The sequence below is a fragment of the Porites lutea genome, chromosome 8 (assembly GCF_958299795.1).
Source record: "Porites lutea chromosome 8, jaPorLute2.1, whole genome shotgun sequence".
Classification (NCBI taxonomy): domain Eukaryota; kingdom Metazoa; phylum Cnidaria; class Anthozoa; order Scleractinia; family Poritidae; genus Porites; species Porites lutea.
Window position 1 is genome coordinate 128,492 of NC_133208.1, and position 24,009 is coordinate 152,500.

General features: G+C 38.9%; 4 protein-coding genes across 5 annotated transcripts in view; 2 read left to right on the forward strand and 2 right to left on the reverse strand.

Moving 5' to 3' along the window:
* Positions 1–416: 416 nt before the first annotated feature.
* Positions 417–2,471, reverse strand: LOC140946627 (retinol dehydrogenase 8-like). The gene is made up of 2 exons (XM_073395739.1): positions 2,187–2,471; positions 417–902 (listed from the first exon to the last, which is right to left on the reverse strand). The coding sequence occupies exons 1-2, from the start codon at positions 2,452–2,454 to the stop codon at positions 625–627; spliced, it is 546 nt and encodes a 181-aa protein (XP_073251840.1). The 5' UTR covers positions 2,455–2,471; the 3' UTR covers positions 417–624.
* A 1,277-nt stretch (positions 2,472–3,748) lies between these two features.
* On the forward strand, positions 3,749–7,421 carry LOC140946071 (BTB and MATH domain-containing protein 36-like). Of its 2 annotated transcripts, XM_073395142.1 has the most exons (2): positions 3,749–4,596; positions 6,540–7,421. In XM_073395142.1, exons 1-2 carry the CDS (start codon positions 3,810–3,812, stop codon positions 6,569–6,571), a joined length of 819 nt encoding a protein of 272 aa, XP_073251243.1. In that variant the 5' UTR covers positions 3,749–3,809; the 3' UTR covers positions 6,572–7,421. The 2 variants fall into 2 exon arrangements, with proteins under 2 accessions (XP_073251243.1, XP_073251242.1); XM_073395141.1 differs by lacking the exon at positions 6,540–7,421 and having other exon boundaries at positions 3,749–4,781.
* Positions 7,422–13,116: 5,695 nt separating this feature from the next.
* Positions 13,117–14,644, forward strand: LOC140946022 (uncharacterized). Its single transcript, XM_073395090.1, has one exon. The coding sequence runs from the start codon at positions 13,305–13,307 to the stop codon at positions 13,920–13,922; it is 618 nt and encodes a 205-aa protein (XP_073251191.1). The 5' UTR covers positions 13,117–13,304; the 3' UTR covers positions 13,923–14,644.
* Positions 14,645–15,473: 829 nt separating this feature from the next.
* Positions 15,474–24,009, reverse strand: part of LOC140946021 (adenylate kinase 2, mitochondrial-like) — an 8,877-nt gene continuing 341 nt past the window's right edge. Inside the window, exons 2-7 of the mRNA XM_073395089.1 lie at positions 22,521–22,566; positions 18,732–18,808; positions 18,155–18,268; positions 17,454–17,548; positions 16,667–16,739; positions 15,474–15,830 (exon numbers count right to left, since the gene is read on the reverse strand). Coding sequence (XP_073251190.1) covers positions 15,609–15,830; positions 16,667–16,739; positions 17,454–17,548; positions 18,155–18,268; positions 18,732–18,808; positions 22,521–22,566 — 627 coding nt within the window. The 3' untranslated portion in view covers positions 15,474–15,608. The remainder of the gene's footprint in view (positions 15,831–16,666; positions 16,740–17,453; positions 17,549–18,154; positions 18,269–18,731; positions 18,809–22,520; positions 22,567–24,009) is intronic.

A 24,009-nucleotide genomic window follows, 5' to 3' on the forward strand; every position in this document is an offset into this window, starting at 1 on the left:
GATCGTCAAAGTTGAACGGTTTAACATAACCTGTCAAGAGAGGTTTTTTTTCTTTCCGACAAGAATGTGTGCGCGCGAGAAAAATCAAGAAAACCTATTTTTTGCGCCTTCCCACCCCCCTTGCGCTCTAGTATGTTCTGAGTTCAATAGCAATAAGACGTTTCTTGACATGGTTACCCGTCGATTATCTGTGAGCCTTAGAAAAAACTACGCAGGTGTTACGATATTTAAGCTAAAGTCACGTGACGGCTAGAGGAGAATCATTGTGACGTAAAATGCGGTTACAAAAAGAGAATAGCTAAAACTACTACCAAACAAAATTTGGGCACGCGGATGCCGTTACAGGCCCCGCGGTTTCTATTTTCATATGCACACTCAACGCTCGTATAAAGAGAAAATGAAAGGTGTGTGAACAGCTTGAATGAAACAAAGGCGAAGAAACAACTTTTCTCTTCCTTTACTACGGATACAAATGGGGAAAGGCTTCATCACTCTACCTTTCACCTATGATCAGCTATAAGAAAACTTACAAGTGACCACATTGTAGCTCGCATCGCAAACAGTGGGTGGGGCTGATTAGTAGGTGGAAGCTAATGTAAAGCTTTTAAGACTTCACTGTTGCACTCACTTTATATTGAACTGTTTTAATACCGGGGCGAGAGATTCAGTTATGCCTCCCAGAGCGAACTTTGACGCTGTATACACATCGTTAAATGGACCTCCTGTTACCCCGAATACACTGCTTACGTTCACAATGTAACCTTCCTGTCTCTCTTTCATGCTGGGGAGAACGGCCTGGATCAACGCAACAGCTCCAAAGAAATTCACATCGAACATTTGTTTGATCTGATCCATGGCCATGCATTCCAATACAGTCACACATCCAACCCCTGCGTTGTTAACTAGTAAAAAAAAATTAAAGATCTTTGTTTTGATGGATACCGGGGGTATATATTTCACAATTATTCCTCGAGCCCGAATGGGCTCTGAGTCAATAGCCCATGAGGCCCAAGGCCGAATGGGCTTATGACTCACAGGCCATGTGGGCGAGAGGAATAATTGTTTCAGTAATATCCAACTATTTGGTCAAAAATATCAAGACAAAACAACTTTAGCTAGCAAAACGCGATTCAGCCGTCTATGCTTTTCGCTTCTAGTGGGCTATAACATATAGCCTAGTAGTAGCTCAACCAATCAGAACGCAGCATTGGTAATAGACCACTAGCTGGATTTATTGAAATGGTATATACGCCAGAGAGGGGTACCTTTTTCAGGCTTCAGGTATATGAAAGGGTAGGGACTTCACTGCTTCAGGTACAATCGAACCTCCATTAACGGCCACCTCCCTGTAACTTTCTTCTGTTCGCAAGGTGACCCTAGTGCAGAGGTTCAACTATACATCAAAGGGGAGAGAAATACGTCATTTCGGTCTGCAGAAAGATTTAAAAACCATCAAACAGACGCCATGAACTTGGGCTGTGAAAAGGACCAGAAAACGTCCTGGTTAGTGACTTAGTCCTACTAAAGAGACTTCCCCTTCGTCGGCTAGTAAGGAGTCTGACCTCCGAGAGGGAGCCTCCTCGTGTACTACTTTGAGTGCCCCCAACTAACACTACTTTCCTCAACCCTGCGAGACCTCGGCCTAAATTTCGAGAGGAACATGTCTTGCAATATATAACATACTTTTAGTTTGACATGGGTCTTGCGGTTTGGCATATAAATATCATTGTGTACTTGTTATTGATCTCACTGCAGCAGTCAGAGCAGAGAGCACCCATGCAAAATAATTAAATAACAAATTTGACATTGAAGTGGTGAGATTTACCTTGGGTACGTTGATGTAAACGCTCTTAAGATTACAAGGACAAATTATTATGGATTAGTAGCATGATACCGTGTTTTTACGGTACTTGTCTAAGAAATCAGACCGCCAGCTTAAGAACAATAGAGTGAGCAGTTTTCTGTCCCTATACGAGGCTATAAGGCCGATTCGTTCTCAGGAATATAATTAAACTAGGCCTGTTTTACTGAGCTCTGTTTACAGTCGCCGAAAAATCATTATAAATAGTTTTTCTATGGCTAATATCATCAAATTACAGTACAATCGACCTCTACTTTATTCACTATTTTTAATAATGCTTTGACCGGATTAGTGGTCCAAAGCGTAGGATCAAGCGAATACTTACTCAGAACATCAATTTTTCCTTCTTTTGCGAGCACTTCATCAACTAAACTTTTAACCGAATCAGCGAAGCTGACATCCATTTGCTTGATGATCAGAGAATCATCAAGGCATTCCCTGCCTCGTTCTTCTAACTCGCTCTTCTTCTCAAGGTTCCTCATTGTGGCGTAAACCTTAAAGCGTTTCTCTGGATCGCTTGCTAACAGCAACGCTGTAAACAGCCCGATACCAGTGGAACAGCCTGAGATAAGTACAATCCGACTTGCAGCCATTGATCTTTTTACTTCTTAAAACCCGACACTCCTTTTTAATAAGTTACTTTATTCTTATGCAAATGAGTCTTATGCAGTGGTGTCAACGTGGCTTCTTCCTGGTAAATATGCCCCGTTGACACTAACACTGAGTCGACTAAGCTCTGTGCTCGATTTACAAAAGATTTTTCTGCTTTGATTAAAGCTTAGTTAGGGTCCAGTCTACAAACTATGATTAAAGAGAAGGCTTGTCTTCGGGTAGTACGGCTATAGACTGAGGAGACAGACTTTAATAAAACTGCTATTGTTCATTTCTTTTTCTGTGTTACTCAATTAACACTTGTAACGCTCGATCATAGCTTCATTTCATATGAATAAATGCAACACTACCCACAGTATTCCGTAGCATTTCAATACGCAATCAGATTAGAGATACGCACTCAATGCTGAGCTAGATAAACCACTGGAATAGGAACCATGAATCAGTCGCTACTGATCCTACTTATCTGTTCATGTACTGAAAAGAATATCGGTCGCTTTTTAAATTAATGACTAAACAACAAAGCTGTGCTTATTAAAAGGTGAATGTTATTTTCTTTCTTACTATTGATACCCGGATCTAGTGCTACTGAGCCAAAATAGAACCAAGAGTAGAGCACCTCAGTTTTAAAGATCAGAAACTGATACCGAGAGTTCTTAAAAATCACTGGATAAAAGTTTGCACTGTACATGTGTTTCAAGAACAGTCACTCGAAGTCACTTCAAAATTAAAAAAGATCGTTTATTTGTCGCTGTTTAAAAAGCTTTCAAAATTGACGTTAAAGTGTTGGCCGCGATATGGCTGGAAAATTAATTTGGTGGGAGTTAAAAATGTTCGAAAATAAGAATGTGGCCGCAAAGACTAACTTGACTGAGGCTGAAACCACAGTCTGTTTCACTCAGCCGTGATTTAGAATATCTACAAAATCGATTAGCTTTTTTAAGCCTTTCAGGTTGTTGAGGAAACATTAAAGTAGTAGAAGATATTTCATGACAGTTTTTACTCCTCAGCCAAAGGTCCTAGATGTTGAAGGACGGTATTAATATTTTGTTGCAAGAGCCATAATAGGCTCTTGTTTGTTGTTGTTGTTGTTTTTGTCTTGGTCTTGTATATTTTTTGTATTTGTTTGTTTGTTTGTTTATTTTTCTTGTAATTTTTTTTTGTGGGCGGGGGGAGGGGGGTCAGCAGTTGAAATATTAAGAGGATACCCCCTTGCTATCCCAAGAGAACCCGCGCCCTTCGCTGAAAACGGCGGGAAGATTGATGAACCAGACGTCCGACATCCCTGATAACCAAACCATTTCGACGCGAAGAAAGCAAAGCCCTCTGTCAAAGAATGTCTTCAGTTAAGCGTGCTCGAACCGAAGAGCCAGCAGCTAAATTAGATTTTTCAAAGCCGTGGAAGATGAGCGATGTTGTCCTGCTGGTAGAGGATAAAAGATTTCATGTGCATCGAAACGTGCTCGTGTTGTGGTCGCCGGTGTTGGAGAAAATGTTGAACGCAGCTTCCAGGGAGAAGAGCAAATCTGAAATTTGGCTTGCGGGAAAAAACGCAGACAGTGTTAAAACTTTGCTGATAATGATGTACCCACCTGGCAACGATGAGGTTACATCTGAAAATTACAGGGAGATCTTGGAACTGGCAACGGAGTATCAGATCGCATCTATTGTTGAGAAGTGTGAATGCTTTCTAGTAGATGAGCTCAATTTTGTTACGTTACAAAAGAGCAGCAATCAGCAGGATCCCATTTCCTTGCTCATTTTGGCACAGAAGTACGAGTTAAAGGAGCTGGAAAGTGTTTGTGTGGAATACGCTTCTCGATACAACTTGAAAGAACTACAAGAACACGAGCTGTATGATTCAATTGAGGAAGAAAATTACACGAACATTTTGGAATCAATCGTCTCCAGAAAGGACCATGCTCGCGTCAGATTACCGTCAAAGGAAACCTTAAAAGAAATGAAAGCAAAGGGAATCGAGAATGTGGATGCCATTGTCAAGAATTTGTTGAAACATGCTTCGCACAAGAATTTCTCCTCTGGTCGTGAGTTAAACACGCAGGACGATGTGGAAGCGTATCTTCTGGCGCTGAAGTTAGACAACACTCATCACAGCTGCCCTGGTAAGGCCAATGATATCTGCCCAGGGCTCGGCCCAGTTTCAGTTCTACTCAAACAGCTTAAAGGAACTTTTGAGTCCCTTTATTAAGGGTGATAATTGCCATTCTTCGTTTGCAACTTACAATTTGACAAGGCGGTCATGTTGCATATTGTTACTCGATATTTTTGTTTTACAAATGTATGAAAGCCAGTCAGTCGAGTATCGTAAGTGTCAGCTAACACCAGCAGGTGGATAGGGGAGTACCATCACCTTTTGGATGAATGAGGCTGAGTTTATTATGAAGAATTATGCAGATCAAGAAGGGTTTTCACTCACTGACACACCACAGGTTAACACAGATAACACCTTGTTTGACCTGTATAATTCTTTATAACAGAATATCGTAAGAAAAGCCAGATTCCATACGGTTAACTCTCATCTTGTGGACATCCACCAATGATATTGACATCGGCTAAATCCCCACCAAAAATGAATAACAAACTGAAGAAACTGTCTTTATTACAAACTATTAAGGACAATACATGTAACTTGCAGTCTTGCGAGTGTCCAAAATAATGAGAGATGACTGTAGCAGATTATTGTTTTGTGGCATGCTCCATGAATTGATCTACTGGTCAAAGCCCTTCCCTTTGACAACCGTAACCCTTACCTGTGACACTCATGACAGGTGTTACTGGTTCAATTGAGGACCCTGTCTTGGTGCTCCTCTGTCCCTTGATGATATAGGGGATAGTGACTCATCATTATTATTATGATGATGATGATGATGATGTTAAAAATATGATGCTAATCTAATAGCTATTTTACTTTAAAAAAATGGGAAAAATTGTTTGAATGCAGAGGTCCAGACGCAACACGTAAATATACCGTATTTTTTCGGTTATAAGACGCACCCCAAACTTTTCAACACGATTTTTCCAAGTTGACAAACTGAAAATTAAGGCAAAATACACAGCTATAAGGCGCAACCGCAATTTTCAGCAATGTTCACCTTAACTACAACAACATGCTTTCCAATGACGCTGATTATGGCCATTCACCTATGTGAACAAAAGCAAAAAAGGTTACATAATCGATCAAAAGCGAAAAAATCACACCTATCAACACAAGCATTGTTTTCTAAGGCTGTGAATACTAAAGGACTCCGTTTTGTTCCAAGTCAGTTGTCTTGGTTGTGGCATATTGACATCAGTGCATTCATCGGTAGTATCAAGATAAAATCGATCGCGTAATACATGAGCCTGAATATTTTGTTCATTAACAGCTACTGCCAAATCTGGTAAAATAAGCCCTTGATTATCAAAATAACTGTGATAAAAGAGTTTTCACAGTTCTATTAACAGATTTGGGAGCTTTCTGCAGAAAATAAAGGTCTGAAACAAGTGCAAGGTCGCAGTGTGAAAATGACTGTAAACAATCGGCCATCTTGGGTCAAGCACGTGCTCAAAAATTTGCCTGGTTACCAAGTATCAACATTCAGTTCAAAACAATCGATGTCAGTGATTTGTTTCGAATGCAAAACCATTTGATCGTTTAATACCAGCTTTAGAAGATGTAGAAGTCATTGAAAACCGGTAACAAAAAACAGGATGAGCAGCTAGAGCTTTTAGAGTCAAGGATTTGACTCAAATTTGTTTTGTTGCCCAAAGATACTCGGTTATAAGACGCACCCCGAAATTACAACAGATTTAGAGCGATCAAGCAGACTTTCTTTGAAAAAATGCTGCACCTTATAAGTGAAAAAATACCGTAACTGACTGGTTTCTCTTGCTGGATCTGAAACAAAAGTGAATGTAAGGCTGACACTACGGCATAGGGCTGATCTTTAAAGTGTTCACAAAGTGTGCGTTTAGTTTCACCTATTTTTATATAAATTATGTTAAGTTTGGTGAGTCACAAGTAATGTAATGTTTAATATTGGTCCTGGTTTTCCTGTGTTTTTAGGTGTGTTGTCATTGTTTGCAAATTTTGCATGAATGAGTAGGTCACGAAGGTTTGGTGAACGGCGCAAAGCGACGACAGGTACTTCTTTAAAGATGTTTCTTAAGTGTTCATTGGATTGTAGAATGGGTTGTTTCTTGCGGAGTGTGTCATGGATGTTAGATAGAGCTGGATTATAGGTAACTGTAAGAGGGATTCAGTCACTTCTATCTCTGGTGGCTGGTTTATTCTCTTTTAAGGCTTCATTTCGAGGTACCTGTTTTGCTGTAGTTTGGCCACAGTAGCAGCCCCTTCCCACTTTAATCAACCTGGCCACTTGATCGCAGACAAGGAACTTATTTTAAATTTAAATTTTAGGAGCCGTTAAAAGATATTTTCTCTTGGTATACACTGTAGCTGTGGCCCTGAGGAAGGCTAATTTTCTTAGCTGAAATATTGGCCTATAATAAATCAGCCCTTTGCCGTAGTGCCAGCCTTGCATTCAGTTTTGTTTCATTTTACTTTTGCTGGTGGAAAAAAGGAAAAATCTGTAATTTAGATGCCTGTTAACTGATGACATAATTGCTTACTCTTTTAGCTCATGATGTGAAGTATACATGAAATAATTCATTTTTAGCTCAGTTGTTCAAAGGCTGAATATAGTGCTAAACTGGGGTTAAATTATTTTAAACAGGGATTCATTTTGTTTTGTTCCTTTTGGAGTAACCACTTATCAAATTATAGACAAAACAAATAAAATTGGATTTACCTTTCAAGCTATAATTTGTGAATTCCAATTTTGAAATAACCTCGGGTTGTCTTGACCCAGGTTTGAACAACCCAGCCCTAATGTCATATGTGAAAAGATTACTATAATTATTTATTAAAAAGGCTTTTTGTCATGTACACATATGGAAGATTATACTTGATTACATTCTGTTAGCCTTACAAATAAGTTTTGACAGAGAAGATAGCTAACAGAGATAACAATGTAATATTTTACTGATCTGGCCTTGGTTTTCAAACAATGGATGGTACAATCTACTGAAAAAAATCACTATCTAGCGTATACGTGTATATTAGTGAACCCAATTGCATAGGATAGAGATTTATCCAGAAGATAGCCTTATCCATTTTTTGAACAACTAGGACCTTGAAAATTACCATGGATGTATACGTTAATGATTGACATTGTTTAATTGCACTGAGAATCGTATCACAGAAAACTTTAGCTCTGGTTCCTGATCTTATTGATCGTGTCCTGGTGTTACAGAGTTACATAATATTTATCAACAGAGATCCTTATGAACTTTATGAACATGCTTCCCCGGCCCCATAACACCATGAGAAAGGTTAAATGGTAGGGGGGAAAACAAACCTATCCATACATGAAAATCACTTGAAAAAATACTAAAGTTGGAACAGGCTGAAAAAAAATACATATAAGCTAAGGGAAAAAAAACCTGGAATAATAATCATGCAGAGCAGAATCCAACCAATTCACACTTCGCTTTCTAATGGTCTCTCCTTCATGTAGTCCATGGTAGTAATGTCATGGCTTTGAAGTACCTAATAGCAACAAATGCTTTCACATTATAAAAGGTGTGATTGATATTTGTATTGGATTCTTAATTAGTTCTCTCAGTGGTATAGAGGACATTATATAAAGAATGACTTAAAACTGTTCAATACTGGTTTATGTTGGACTCTTGTCTGTCAAATCCCGTATTCATTCCAACAATGGCAACGAGAAGGCTTAGAATTTAATAATCACCATATGTTTTGTCCAGTAAACAAAAGCTGGATAGCCCAAAGTATTGTGGGAAAAATAATTGCCCTTAGCATATTGATAGAGAGTGTTTTTCAATGAATATATTTTTTTTTAAATATTTTCTGCCAAACTTAATAGATCTTTTCAAAAAGACCAGAACACAGTAATGTTAAGTGAAAACCACAACAGAAGATGCCAGTACAATAGCGCTGTCACGTTTATCACGCACTGACTTTTTCAGGTCAACCCCTCCCCACCCTTACAACAGGAATAATATTGCTGCGGGCCTGTATTGTAAGGACCATCGCTAGTGTATTTAGGAGCCCCTTACCCGGTTCCTGGTATTTTGCCAGTCACCATAAACTTTCTGGACAGCCCTTTTTGCCATTATTTTCCCTACAGCTTTGAACCCTCAAGCTTAAGCTCAAGTGAAGTAATTTTTTTTTCTGATAAATCTATGAAATGAAGGCGAACCCCCGAGCCGCGAGTTTTGTGGAACGCAAATATATGGTCATATATATATTTCTGCAAAACGCAAATTTCATCCTCGGATTCTTGATCTGATAGACCTGACAGGTGAACTTAGTTACTGAGATTGGAAAAATTCCTGACACGTGGTCTTTCTAGTGAATGACCAACTTGGGGAAGTTGGTGTAAGAAACAAGGCAAACAAGACATTTGTAGCTTTTTAGTTTCGAGCCTGCGTCCTGGGTAGGTACTTTCTACATTGGCCTATATTGGGGACTCCACCCGAAAGGGGTTCCTTTTTCAGACTTCAGGTCCTTCAGGTATATAACTGTCATTTCGGCAGGAGCCCATGACTATGTCTAGGCTCCTGAAGGGGTGTAACGCTCTAAACGTTATATGTGGAAGGGATACCATTTGTCAATTTAAAGTATCGGACGGGGTACCTTTTCTGTCAAAAATGGTTAAAAATTAAATGCGTAAGGGGTTGGATCCTGCTTGGGGCGGAACCTCCCCGTAAAATCTTTGTTTAGTGCATGCCCCCACCCCCTCCCCTTCTCCTTCGGGAATAGACCATCAATCTGTTGTTATCTTTTATTTCTATCTTTCCAAAAACCTAAAATGACGAAAATTGACGCTACACACCGTGAAACAACAAGGAAAAAGGCCAACCTCGTTCCCAGGGTTCTCTCCTACCCGCCCTACGGAGCGAGAGAGAAAACCCTGGGAACGAGGTTGGGAAAAGGCGGTTATCATTCAATATTTATTAGTAGAGGAATCGGTCAGTATAAAACATGGACTACGGACTGCGGACTGGGTATGAAATACGGACTAGGTATAAAACGCGGACTGGAAAAAATGGACTGGGTATAAAACGCGGACTGCAGACTGCGGAATGGGTATAAAATACGGACCACGGACTACTTTGGTAAAAATGGTGCTAATTGGTTGTAGGTAAGGAAAAATAAAATCAAAAGATCGCTAAATAGCAAGACACGTGAGTTAAAGTTGTAAATACTCCTATAAATTCTTGGTGGAGGTGTGCCGCCCGGTTCTCTGAATCATGAGCCGGATCAAAATGCTATTTTCTTCACCCATTTTTAGACCTTTTCTCGGTCTCTAACAATCATGAAAAGGGTCAGGATCAGGGGGGGTACTCCCTTATATAAGGGAAGGGTAGGGGTTTTGAGCCTTTTTGGTCTGAAAACACTTTGCCCATTTTGGTCTGGAATCGGGTATGGTTTTTCGAGGGAACTACGGGAGCGTACATGAATGGACGTATTTATCGTTTCAATTCCAAATGAATAAGAACAAAATAGAAATGTGCGAATTCGAAATGCATTTGGAGAATTTTTTTGTTTCCGCTCTAACTTGGTAATGATGACATAATTTCAGCGTAATTATACCTAACCTGTTCCAGGCTCCGAGATAGCTGGGTCCGCTGAATTGAGAAAGCGCAAACACGAAAATAAAACGGGAAAAAACTGGGGAGTCTCCCCAACTATCTGAGAGCCTGGAACAGGCTAAATTAGGCCAGGACCGACAATGGATATAGATTTTAGAGATCTGGTCTGAAAATGGGCGTGGAAAATAATATTTTTTGGTCTGCAATAAGGTCAGGATTCGGAGAACCGGGCACCACCCCCCACCTAATCTCGTACCCAGATCTCACTCTGTTTTTTTTTTTCCCTTTCCCTTGGCCGTGGGAGATCTGGGTACGAGATTACCCCCCACCAAGAATTCCCAGTAGTACCCTCCTCCGGGGATCAGGAGCAGGGTGTAAATCATGTCATCATAATCATCGCTTGGAATATAACGTTGGATGACTCATTTAGGTTATTATTCACGTATGTGAGTAATCCCTCCCCCCTTACCCTCTCCCCTAAATACCGCTTTTGTGCATTGCGGAATGCCCTACATTGACCTTCTCGTCTGAGTTCTTCATTCAGTCCTCATACGGAATTGTGGCATTCGACAAGAATTTTACTGATCTGACTAACACCAATGCTATTTTTTTAATTCGGTGCTTCTTATTGGTTTAAAACTGCAAACTGAGATCTCTTCTAACTTCTTCTTTTTATAAAATTCAGAGTTAAATTTCAGATGCCTTGAGTACCGGCATAACCTTCCTTCTCCGTGGGAAGAATAGAATACGTGAACAGCCGAGGGAATGTTAAAGCTGGGACTACTGTTTTTTCTAGTCCGCTTTCCATTTCTCTCAGTTTTACCTTTCTAAAGCTATTTTTATTTAGATAGTCCGTAGTCCGCGTTTTATACCCAGTCCTTGTTTTATACTCAGTCCGGAGTCCTCATTTTATACTTAGTCCGTATTTTATACCCAGTCCGCAGTCCGCAGTCCATGTTTTATACTGACCGGTAGAAGAATAAATACTTATGAGCTTGAGTTACCTTTGGGCCATCGAGCATTTTAATAGCCACATCCACCGCGGTAATAAATCATGGTTGCAAAAGTAGTACGTGAATGGGAACCTAATGTTATCGTATGTAGATATATGTTAATCGTTTAGTCAGCCGATGTTCCTTAAACCAGAAACCAGACAATCCGTAGCCTGCGAAAGGCAGATGTTTCTCATCGCTCATCGCCGCTGAGGGACTTTTCTCGCGAAACGGTCCTCAGCGACGATGAGCGAAGAGAAACGTCTGCCGTTCGCAGGCTAGACAATCCGACTCTCTATTCATTTAAAATAGGGTCTGAATTGGAGAGATGTGGCGGGGGGTACAAATGTCAGTTGTCCGGTTAAAATTTTGGCCATATGTCAGTTGTCAGTTAAATGATTATAAATAATTAACTATGAAACTTATTTGTTTTAATTATTGATCCAAAACTTAGGTAAAAAGGCACTTATAATGTAAATTAAAACTTAACTTCGAAAACTGATGACCAGTTTTGCTATTGAAAGCATTTCAAGTGGCCCTTCATTTCTCAAGTCTCGTGTTACTCTCCTTCACACAAAACGTTTTCAAAACATTTCCAACCATTCACCTGGTAAAAATTTACTTTGCCCGTCAGAATATTGGGACATAGATCGTAAGAAAGATCAGAAATTTGGGGAGAGTTGTTTATTACGATTAACTTAATTGAGTTTTGTTTGGGGATGCCTCGATATTGATTGATTGGCCATGAAACAACTGCTTCAGTTTCTCAAATATTCACGTCATTTATTGGAATACAGCTTCTGTGTCGTTCAAATGCCTTATCTGAATCATCTCGGTAAAAAAGTTAATACAATTGATTTTATGACGCCCTCATTAGCAGCCATCGTGTAAGCTGGCGCGTTCACCGCAGAGGAGCAAAACAATTTAGACTACGAGCAGTCTCTCTTTTCTCTTGGTCCATCGAGCAAAACGCGCGAGACACGCAAATGACCACGCGGGTTATTGAAGGCGCGAGACGGGAGAGACTCTCTTTTTTCCTCTCGGCCTGCCGCCCGAGAGACTGCTCGCAGTCTACAAAAATTGGAATCATAGGTCATTTACAATGGATGGCACATGAGCTTTTACAGTAAACGCTTTAACGAAGTATGCCTGGGAATAGACTGTTCACAGTCCTCTATTTTTCCGTAAGATCATCGAGATAGAGCGCTCTGTGTTACGGGCTGCCATCTTCCATGAGTGTCACAACTACTTGGCAGGGGCGGTGGTTTGGGAGGGAGCGAGAAAAATCTTTTTTTCTCGCCTTTCCCCCCCCCCCGCCCCCAGAGCTATAATCCCCGACGCCCGCCCCCTCGGCACATTGAAAATCAAGATACCCGTGACGGTAAGACGCGGTATATCTAAACGATCTCACGAAAAAATAGGGGACTGTGAACAGTCTAGCCTGGGAAGTATAACACTAGTTTTAAAAAAAAGCGTCCTGCTGCTAAGATTACCGATGAACGCATATTTCGATCACATTGTCTGACGAAAGAGTGGAACAATGCTATTTTAAAAAAGGCCTTAAAAACGGATTTTGTAGAAAATAAAGGACAGTCAGGTCTTTTGTCAGGTGCCAGTAAAACCCGAGGCAAATGTCCGTTGTCGTCGTGAGTTATTACATGAACAATTGAAAATGAGTTAAACAAAAATAGGTGAAGCTTGACGTCCCCTATTAAACACCGGTCCGATTGCACTCATATTTTATTTAAATTTGGGCTCACAGAAACACTTTCTCCTTCACTGACCTCCATTTACGGTTTTTTTTTACAGTTCGAGAGTTTGTTATTCTTTTTTAACCTAGAAAGGGACGTTGTTACGAAATGTAGATGAGTCACATGAATGTCGGACCAGATGCAACCGGATGTGTGATCCTTACTAATGACGTAACAATACTGAAAGAAAATGCCATTTATAGTTTGTAATATAGCCTTTCGACCTCACAAAGCTTTTAACCTTGACTGACAGCAGTTTCCTCAGCTAACAAAGGTGGACTTTTTAAGGGTATAAAATACTCATTGTAACAAAAGATTTCAGATCAGCGTCCTTTTTGCTTAAGAGCACCAGAAATATTGTTTCCGAAGATACATGTACCTGATACAGTGAAGGTTAAGTGAGCCATGGCAATTTTAACGACCAGAGAAGCGACGCTAAGAGAGGGGTATCTATTCAAACAAAGCAGAAGCGTATGGAAGCTATGGAAAGCTCGATTCTTCATTCTTAAAACAACTGGCTTGTTCTACTACAAGAAGAAAAGTCATTGTAGCGGTCTACCAGCACTCGGCGTTATTCCTTTCAAAGACATCTCAATGCAAGTTGATGAGGTCGGAGACAGCAAGAGACGCAAGTTTCTCTTGAAGATTCATGCGGACGGTAAAACATTTTGCCTGTGCTGCTTCTCTGAAGAAGAAAGAAACTCATGGATGGCAGCTATTTTGACGGCTGTTACTTCTTTCGTTATCGACCAACACGACGGAGCTAAACTTGGCGAATGTTATATGACGAAGGAGAGCGGTCTATCGCGGTCAAGGTCACTAGATGCTGTAGCTGCCGCGATATTGAAACCGACACCAACAGCAAGCGACAAGGCTGTTAGCCTCAGCAATAGTGCTACAGACTTAGATCGCATAGTTCTGCGAGACTTTAAGGCCACACCATTGTCGAAAAGAAAGCAAAAGGCACTTTCACATTGGGATTGTAAAGGGAGAAATAGTTACATCAGTCTGGACGTGATTTAAACGAATATCTATAAGCAAGATGATGCTGAACGTTCTTTTATTTTCTAGTGCTTGCACAATACTTTATAAAAGCCCTATTGTATTTCCTCAATGAAGTGTTTGATTAGAATAGAAAATGTAAAGGTTGATGTAGTCAAACTCTTCTCAAATTGAGTGGTTAATGTTAAATTTCAGTGTCAATACATCAACACATCGTTCAATTTGAGATAACCGGAAGTTGCGCTATTTGTTTAACCTTAAGGTTCAAACCAGGTAGAAATCGTCAGTCGTAGCTTTTTTTCTTATTTTGAAATCTGAAAAAAAATTCGCAATTACAATTTCTGTCTACTGTTCTGTACATAAAAGTCAACCAAAGAAATTTTGTAAGATAATTAAGATAAGTATCCTATTTATGGCGCTTTGTATGAAATATTTGAAATTGAATAAAAATTGAAAGAGCGAGATGAGGTTTTCGCAGCCGCCTCGCCAAGGACTTTACAAATTATTTCGAAAGTTTTCTTTGTCTTGATTTATATGCAAAGTAAATTCTTTTGTTTACTGTGCGGTGGCGGGTCAGACTTCGATAGATATGTCATCAGACACAAGAAATAAAAGAGATTATTAGGGAGTGTCGAACCAACCTTGGTAAGTATACTTATTTCTCAACAGGGGCGGAATGTTTTGTGAGCACTTTCTACTGAGTCTACCTCAATAAGCCGAGTAAAAACACAGGTTTTTTACCACCTCTCCTGTACTTTAATTATTAAGGAAACCGCTAAATAATCTGTTGCAAATACTTCGTGAATTAGTGAATGTCCCTTTACAAAAACCGGAACTATGGGTAACTCGCCCAAAGAAAAGATGCAATTATTAAGGGAAAAAAATGCCTTTGGTCAAAATATTAAAGCGAATCAGAGAAAGGAGACACTTCTCTACCATGAACTTGTAGAATACGTATTGAACTTCACGGGCTGAAAAATTACGATATGTTGATTCGTTCAAAAAAAAAAAATTACTCTTATTGGCCTAGTTAAAGAAGTTAAACCATATAGTGTGTACAGGTATTTATATATTCTAGCCAGAGTTCCCAAGTAATTTCCGGCAGACGTAGCTAGCGCCCACCGTAAAATTTTAGGTTTATTTAGTAGTCACTTATATTTGAATATATAATGTCGATTACGGTATAAAAACCGTAACCCCGAGTTATCTGTAAACGAATATGACTTCCCCAAAAACAGCGTAACTCCACAGTTGACCCAACGTCAACTTTTGAAAAAAACTTTTTAACAACCTTTCAGGCCACTTGGCAGTTCTCTCAGTTTCCACTGTATTCGACGTCTTTCCGTCCACAAAAAAACGGAAACTGGGAAATTGACATTGTGAACAGGAAAGCCAGGGAACACCGAAATGTCGCGAATGTTTAGTTTAATATTTCTCGGCCGTTTAAAGCAAAACATACTTCGTTTTCACTGCAGTAAGCCGCACTGAATAAAGACAAGAGGATTAGCCATATCATATGACCCTAAGGCCAGACCTAAAAATCCAAACTATATGCAACACAGAGACAGTCGGTAATACGGAGACAATTTTTTTTTATTATTGGAATAAGCATATTGTAACAATTGGTGAATGTTAATTCTAGGGAAGGAACGAGGAACGTGTTACTTGGTTCTACTCAATTGATACTAATTAATTCAAGAAAATCATTCATTGAAAGAACTTCCTCGCGCGTTCCTTGGCTTTCTCAAACTCCCTTAAAACATCCTTGAAAACAACATCCGGGGATTCAGCAGCATCAATGCGTGAATGGAGCCCGCGCTTTTTGTAATAGTCAACCAGCGGTGCAGTCTGCTTGTGGTAAGCTTCTAAACGTTTCTTCAGCGTTGCCTCGTTATCATCTGACCGACGAATTAGAGGTTCACCAGTGACCTGGAATCAATAATGAAAATAGAAAAATAAGAGTAGTGCTCTAACCCTCTCTATCCCCACTCCCCCTCCCCTACAACACTCGAAAGACACACACAATTTACCAGAAAAACCACTTACAGCTGCAAGTTAGGTTATTTATTAGTTACCTGGCACTGACTGGGAAATCTGTTACTTCAGATTAAGCCTGTTCTAGGTGTTCAGATAGTAAAGAGCAGGCAAAAAATTGAAGATGGTAAATAACGCCCCAGTCCCCCCTCGTTTTTCCCGCGTACAATTTAACTCGCTCCCCACCATCTGCTGAACACCGCGCACTACTAACTGTAGGTCTGGAACAAGCTATACTTCAGACTCATCTAAGTGCCAATTACAGCAAGGAGCCCAAAAGTGTGACTGCTTTTGATTTATTAACATTCCTTCAAACAGATTTCATCCAATCAGAAGCCAGCTGGAAACTGCGCTCAGCTTCTGATTGGTTAGTGTCTACATGAAAGAATGTGAGTTAATTAAAGGAGGTCACTCTTTTGGGCTCCTTGCTGTAAAATCAGTTACTTTGGGCGCTGTTCATTATAATATATACTTGCAGAGGAAATCTCAAATAAGGCTACTACTGGAAGATATTTACAGTATTCACTTTGAAATTAAAGATTTGACAACAACGTAAATGTGATGTGTCCATGACTAAAAAAATCATTTTTACATTAAAACAGTATAGAAGTAGTTTAAAAACGTTACTATTCCCAAAGGTATTAAAATAATTTCTCCCTTGTCAGAGTAAGAGTTTCACGGAAGATACTAAGCTAAGGTCAACATACATGAGAAATAACCCAATCACTTACATTATCAGTCATAGGCTTTTTAGGTGGATTGAATTCTGTGTGATAAGTTCTTCCACTTGGTTTGTGAAGCAGCCTTAAAAATGAACAGTGAAAACTTGATAAACATGTAAACTAACATGCATAAAGACCAGCTATGCATAAAAATACACTGATACCACTTCTGCTCACACCATGAACCTGCCCCCCACTCCCTCCCCCCCCCAAAAAAAAATTAATATTTTTTAAAAATAATATTACAACTGTATCTTTTAAGTATTTATCACAGTAATAATTGCTAATGTTAATGCCTCATTCACACCACCTAAACATGACATGTTTACATGACATGTTTACATGACATGACATGTTTAGATAGGTTTTAAAAAATGAAAAACAGACATGGAAAACTAGAACACAGGGTTTCACACAGGATTCAAGTGAAATTCAGCATGTTTTCTAATTTGCACTAGACTTGCAATCAGTTTTTAAAAGTTAGTTAGCAGCTTTTATGGAGGAAAGAAAATTCAAACCATGTTCAACTAAACAGTTTTTAAACATGTTTAAGGTGGCCGAACACAGTTTTGGCAGTTTGTGAGTATTTTGTCATTTGCCAAATCATGGCAAGAGAAAGGTTGCAGCTCACAAGCTGAAACTTCGCAACTGAAAAATATACTGATACACAAGGAAGGGCATCTCTTAGGAGCAACAAGGACCAACTCTGTGTGTCTATTATAAGGGAGGTGTCGGTCATACAGAAGTGTCCATTAAGATAAAGTTGACTATAATAACACTGTAGCATGTGACTTACCTGCCAGTAATCCGGCGTACTAGAAGGGAATCATCAATTCCAAACTCTACAACTGCATCCAAGCTTGATTTCCTTTTGTCCAGAAGCTCATCAAGCTGACAATATGGGAAGACATAATGGAAAATTTGATTGTCAAACATAAACAACAAACATGAACCAGTTTACTGGCCATACAGACATCTAAGAAGTTCCTCATCAAAGAAAAAGAGAAAAAGGCAGTCAGTGATATGCAGACAGATGGTGTGTTGTACTATAGCCTGAAATAATGGCTGCTGTTTTGAACGTAATTGAGCAGCCTGTGTTAGAACAAATCTCACAAAGCTTTTAAAGCAGCTTCATGTAAAAAGTCAACTGCAAGCAGCTTTCTGTCTTTCAGCTTCACCACTTACACAAACTGACCCCACACTAGAGAGCCTGCTAGTTTCCACCGAGCATGGGTGGCTTTAGGGGGAGTTGAGAAGGCTGATCCCTCCCCCAACCTTTTGTATTATTATATTTTGTGTTAAAAGTTTAAAAAATTCACAATAAACACGTTTGTCTAGAGCCATAAAAAGGTGCTCTCAGAGTTCTTTAACCAATAAATTATAGCAGTTAAATAGCTGGCAAGTTTCCCAGTGCTTTGTTGTGAATTTTCTGTATCCATCCCTGACTCTAATGACACTAGTCTTGCTGCTGCTCCCTCAGATTTTCTGTAATTGTACCTTTTCTGCTTGAACCACAGTCCTTGGAAACCCATCCAAGAGAAAACCATTGGCACATTCAGGTTTGTTAAGGTTGTCATCAATAAGCTCAACCACAAGTGCATCACTCACCAGCTAAATTGTTAACAAAAAAAGACTGACAAAGTTAAGCACTGTGCTGTTTGCTAAATTTAATTATCCTACTTTTGCCTAAACAGTATAGATATTACACAAGAAAGGAACAAAGAAAAAAATTCATGTCATAACTTTTATGGAAAAACAGTGTAGAAAACATTGAGTTGCTCTGATAAAAATTGCACCAGCAAGAAAGCAAGCACATTAGTGTGCTGCTTGCTAAATTTAATCATCCTACTTTTGCCTAAACAGTATGAATATTACACAAGAAAGGAAGAAAAGAAAAAAATTCATGTCATAGCTTTTATAGAAAAACAGTGTAGAAAACATTGAGTTGCTCTGATAATAATTGCAGCAGCAAGAAAAAATATCAAACAACTGCCCCCTTTATATGTGTACACCAAGTATTTTTTCATATCTATATTCCATGTTTAGTTTTAACTTGCACTCTGATTTAATTTACCTGGCCTGAATCCATAACTTGTTTAACTTTTTTACCCAAAGCAGAGCCAGAAGCAACAACAGCTCTCAACATGTCCCCTGATAATCAAATGCAAACATACATACATAAACAAAGAGTCAGTCATTGATCCATTGAGTCTACAACTTTACTTTTGACAAAGGAACATACCAGTGATCAAAGCCATCAATTTTTTTCATGCATCAGCAATAAACAAGGATTGTAACTGATTTGAATGGCTTTTGTACTAAGTTACAGATCATCTCCATCCATTGTCAAATCCACTGATACTCAGCAGTGATTTCAGGAACTGTTTATTTGCATGGACTCTGAACCATGATGTCAAAAGCACATTTTTATGCCAATAATACCATATTTCCTCAAATAATAGCCATCCCTCCAGTAGTCACCTTCCTAGAATAATCCCTCCTCTTTGATGGAACTATCTAAAATAATCACCTCCCCCCCCCCCCACACACACACCTCTTGCCTTCTTCTCTTTCTTTTATCCCCCCCCCCCCTCCCTGTTAAGTGGAACTGATCCAGCAAAACTGATCAGTGATGGTTCAAGCTCTAACACCGAGGATATTGAACTTGAACAATAATATTAAAATGCCCATGCTCGTTTTTTTTTTATTCAATCATTTTTTGATTCAATAGGATAATGAAACAAAATATTTAGCAGGGCTGTCACTAAGCATTACAAAATCCTGCCTATTGAAACATATCGCTAGTAAATGTAAATTGTCCTGTCAATCAAATTACAGTGTGACGACTTCAACTGGGGCCACCTAAGAACTTTCAGCCAATCAGAAACCGCTCCTTTAACAAAGAACTGGGCGTGTGGACCTCATTGGGTCCTATATTTTGATTGGTTGGTTTTGATCCTAAATTTTTTGCCATTTCAAATGGCTTACTTCTAGCGTGAGCCAATCAGAGACCAAAGAATCTTGTTTTCTTTCGCGTTGCCTTCTTGAAAGTGAAAGTCGAAATCATTTCTGTGCAGCTAAGAATAAAACAGTCTGTTGGTCTAAACTTCCCACAATTTGTCTGTGGAGTTCTAGATCTCTATAATATTGGATTAGACAATCTCAACGTGCAATCACTCAAGAACTTGGAACCGGAGGAAAGTTTAAAGAAATACAGAATGCTAATGAAATGTCAGGCAACACCGCACTGACTATGCTTTCCCATCCTGTGAACGAACACCTGCTCATTTTTTGGTTCTCTTGTTGCTAGAACATTTCTTCAGGGATGAAAGAAAAAAAACGCTTTTTACAGCAAGCAAGAAGTTTAGGAGTAAACTTAATACTCAATTACATGATAGGTTCATAAGGTTTGAATTGTCGCTTGGCTGAAGAGGGAAATTGAGACTACTCCGACGGTGTCTTCTTGATAAAAATAGAGCCTAGCACTAGCCCGGCTGTTGATTTTTTTCTTGTTGACCACAAGTGTTTGTTAACGAAAGTTTTCTTGACCCAGATCTAAAATGATGACTTCTAGTTGTAGGAATAAGAGAATACAATTCAGCAGTAAAGAAACCAAAACAAAATTTTCAAACAACATCTTGTAACCAGTCTAACCAGACAGCTCTTTTTCCCCATAGATACAAGGCACTTTTATACCCCTTACTGAGCAATAAGTATAACCAGCCCTTCAATATATATGCTGCATTCATATTTTACAAAAAAGCAGCCACACAAGACAGACAGGTAAGTGTGTATGACACACCACTGTAAATGGCAAAAACATTTAGGATCGAAACTAACCAATCAAAAAATAGGACAGTTCCTGATGGGGTCCGCACACCCAATTCTTTGTTAAAAGAATGGTTTTTGATTGGCTGAAAGTTCTTAGGTGGCCCTGGTTGAAGTCGTCACACTGTGATGTCTCCTATTATTTGTAGGTGGAAATTGGTGAAACATCTTGATTGTTTTGGAGACAACCGAGGAACAAAAGATACCAGAAAGATCATTAGAGGTCATGCGGTCCCAAAGTAGTGTCGCGTGACCCTCTTCGGTGACAGCATTTCTCGTAACTTTACCACATTAAATCATTGTCATGAAAAGTCTGAAGTGACGCTTAAAAAATCTTGACCGTTAAAATAAACAGGGTGCCTAAAAAGGCAAGCATCTGAGAAATCAAAGGTGACGTTATTGTCTCAAGTGAAATCCATCAAATAAAGGGGAATTCAATATGAGTGTAAGTGAAACGAAATAGACAGGTATTGCTGTTATTGTAAACACAAAGATTCCTCAAGGTTTTTTCTTTTTGAAAGCATAAATTCACATAAAAGAATTGAGCTTTCACAAAAATAATATAAAATGAAACAAAGCAAATCGTTGTAAAAAAAGTTGTAAAAAAGCTAGGACATTTCAGTTTGATGGAAAATAACCGAAAGTGTAGTTGATTTGCATACTAATAAAAACAACTTTGAGTGTCATTTGAAACCATTCGACTTCCCGATTGTTTTTCTGGCACTCTAGACATTCTACTGCCTTAAAATGTTAAAATATTTTATAAAGTCACAATAATAATTCAAGTTGAGTGACTGCATTTCCTAATAACACGGGGAGTAGCGCAAAAGCTTCGAATTGTCGATTTGCTTAATTTAAATTACCTTTGTATCGTGGAAACAATACCCTAACACTTCAGTCTAGAGTCAAAGGACGTGACATGTGTCGGCATCTCTTGTGGGGGCGCAAATAGTCATGGCATCTCCGATTTTGCTGACAATGCAGATCAATAGACAGAATTCTCTAATGGATTTCAACTTGCAGGGTAAATACAACAAGTGGGCAGAGAATCAAACAGCTAGGGATTTCTTTTGGTTCTATTTTTCTTCTGTTTTGCTATGAAAGTAGCCGGGGGCCACATTCATAGCAGCTGAGGGAAATCCCCAGCCCCTGGCTCTTAATTAATGACAGTGAGCAATATTTGAAATAATTGCCTTCCTCAAATAATTGCCACCTTTTTGGGTGAAAAAAATATTAAATTATCCCCCCGGCCAACATGTATTATTTGAGGAAACACAGTATGTAATATTTAAACTGGAATTATTGTGGGCAATATGACAAGTTGCCTTCTGCTGACTTTGTAACTAAAAATATTGTCTTGTGGGCAAGCCTCAAAGATGGATATTGAATACCTCAAGTTTAGCATGAAGGGTATGTTACAATCTAAACACCTTACAACATTTAAGACTTAATTCAGTAAGAAACTGGAAAAAAATAAAGCCAAATAGAAAATTTCACAGAGAAATGATGGCCATGTTATTATGGCAGTGGCTAGATAGAAGAGGACTATTAAATAAATGCAACTAGACTATTAACCCTTGGAGGGCACTCGACTTGTAAAGTTACTTCATACCCTTGAGTCAATCGCCACTACGAATCATTAGAGCTTTTTTCCTTTGTTTGAAGATTTATGTTCAGAATTGCAAGTTTTGATCTACGTTGCAGGTTAGTTGAAATGAATCACACCCATGAATACAATTCCTTAAAGCTCCACAGATGACAAAAACTAGGATTTTACAGCTTGCATCAAATCTTCTGATTTTTTCCGTTGTCGCTAAAGTCCACTAAAAAATAAAGTCACAAAAACTATTTTCTGTAAAAAGCACTGAAACAGTCCAGGAGCCAAATCACAGAACTTGAGAGAGTTTACCCTTTCGTGCATATGGTTATATGTACGATTGCCGGTTAGAGGGTTAACTGATAGCACTAGTCATTTGTGAGAAGGAAGATGCAGAAACCATATCTAAGACAGTATAATATGTAGTTCTGTACTTACCAGTAGCTAAATGACAAACACAGTATTTCTCTGCTAGTTTTGGTGCCTAATAATCATAATAATAATATCAATAATTATTACACTATGTTAACACAACACCTTTGGTTTACCAAGACCAAACCCATGCAGATGCACAGCTTTTTAAGAACCTTAAATTCAGTGACCAAAAGCTTCCGAGTATGAATGAATAATGTTTTATACCTTGTTAATTTGTAAATGTAGGAATAATTCTATGAGCCAAAAATTTTCCAAAAGGCTTATTAGGTCCAGGGTTCCACATATCAATCCACTAATTTAATCTGTGATTCAACAGTGGGTGTCCTAGCTTGAATTTCATCCCCTCAAATCCCTTGCTCCTGAAAGGGACGTCTGGATTGACGAGCTGCTAATACTATCCAGTGACATCACTGCTCCTTTGCTTTAATTTATTTCAGAAGTAAAACTCAATTTTCAAATGGCAAATAAAGAAATATTGTCCAGAAAGGTCTACATGGCACAGAGTTGTTTTACTCTCAAATTATTGTAATACTCACGTTAAATGTTCAAACTGTTAACATGCAGTATTATACACTACTCTTTTGCAATAATCAAACTCCATCTTTGCCACGCGAGATTGAAATACACATGGGATGCTTCCTTTAACTTTCTTGAAGTTAGGGTTAGGGTTAGTTTGGTCCTCAACAAAGAAGAACAGAAGCAAGCGAACAAGAAAGAAAAAGTAACAGAATCATTACATTTAACAGTGGAAATGGTAGAAAGTTCTAAAATTTGCTGCACAAGCTTGATGTAAAATTGCAAAAACATTGGTCACTGATGCTTTGCATAAATGAAATTGCTGCTGAAACCACCAAGTGGCTCTTAATGAAACCTACTGAGTTTCCGCATTGAGTAAACAAGTCATTAGTTTTGATGACAAGGATTACTTTGCTGTTTACGATAAAGACTGTCAACATTTTTTACTCCACGCAAGCATGCGATACCCAGAATATCAAATGACAGTCTCGCTAAAATCTAAATTATACATAATTATGATAATGTTTGATCAGTCTGCCAAATTAACATAATCACTACCTGGTTTTCAAGTAGTGACATCAGTGGACAGCATTACAGCTTGTTGATTCAGGGGAAGGCTGAAATTCAGGCTATGGATGTCTTTTACCTCCCAGATGCCTCTGTGAAAAATACCCCTCTACTGGACAGTGCTTCCACCTTCACCTAATTGCAGCCACACTGAAGGACAATGAAATCCTGGGGAGAGGGTGTTACTCAAAAGTCATTTCTGGAGGGGTAGCTACATCAGTACCCATGATCTTTTGATGAAATTTCGTTTGTTTTTCTTTTTCGTAAAAAGGAAACAGGTTGGCACTCCGATCTTTTATTAAGAAGATGGAACTCATAATTTGACCACAGAGGGGGGGGGGTGCGGATAGTTAATAATAATGGAAGGGCCCAAATCCCATATCTGTGATCACTCAAACCCGACTCATAC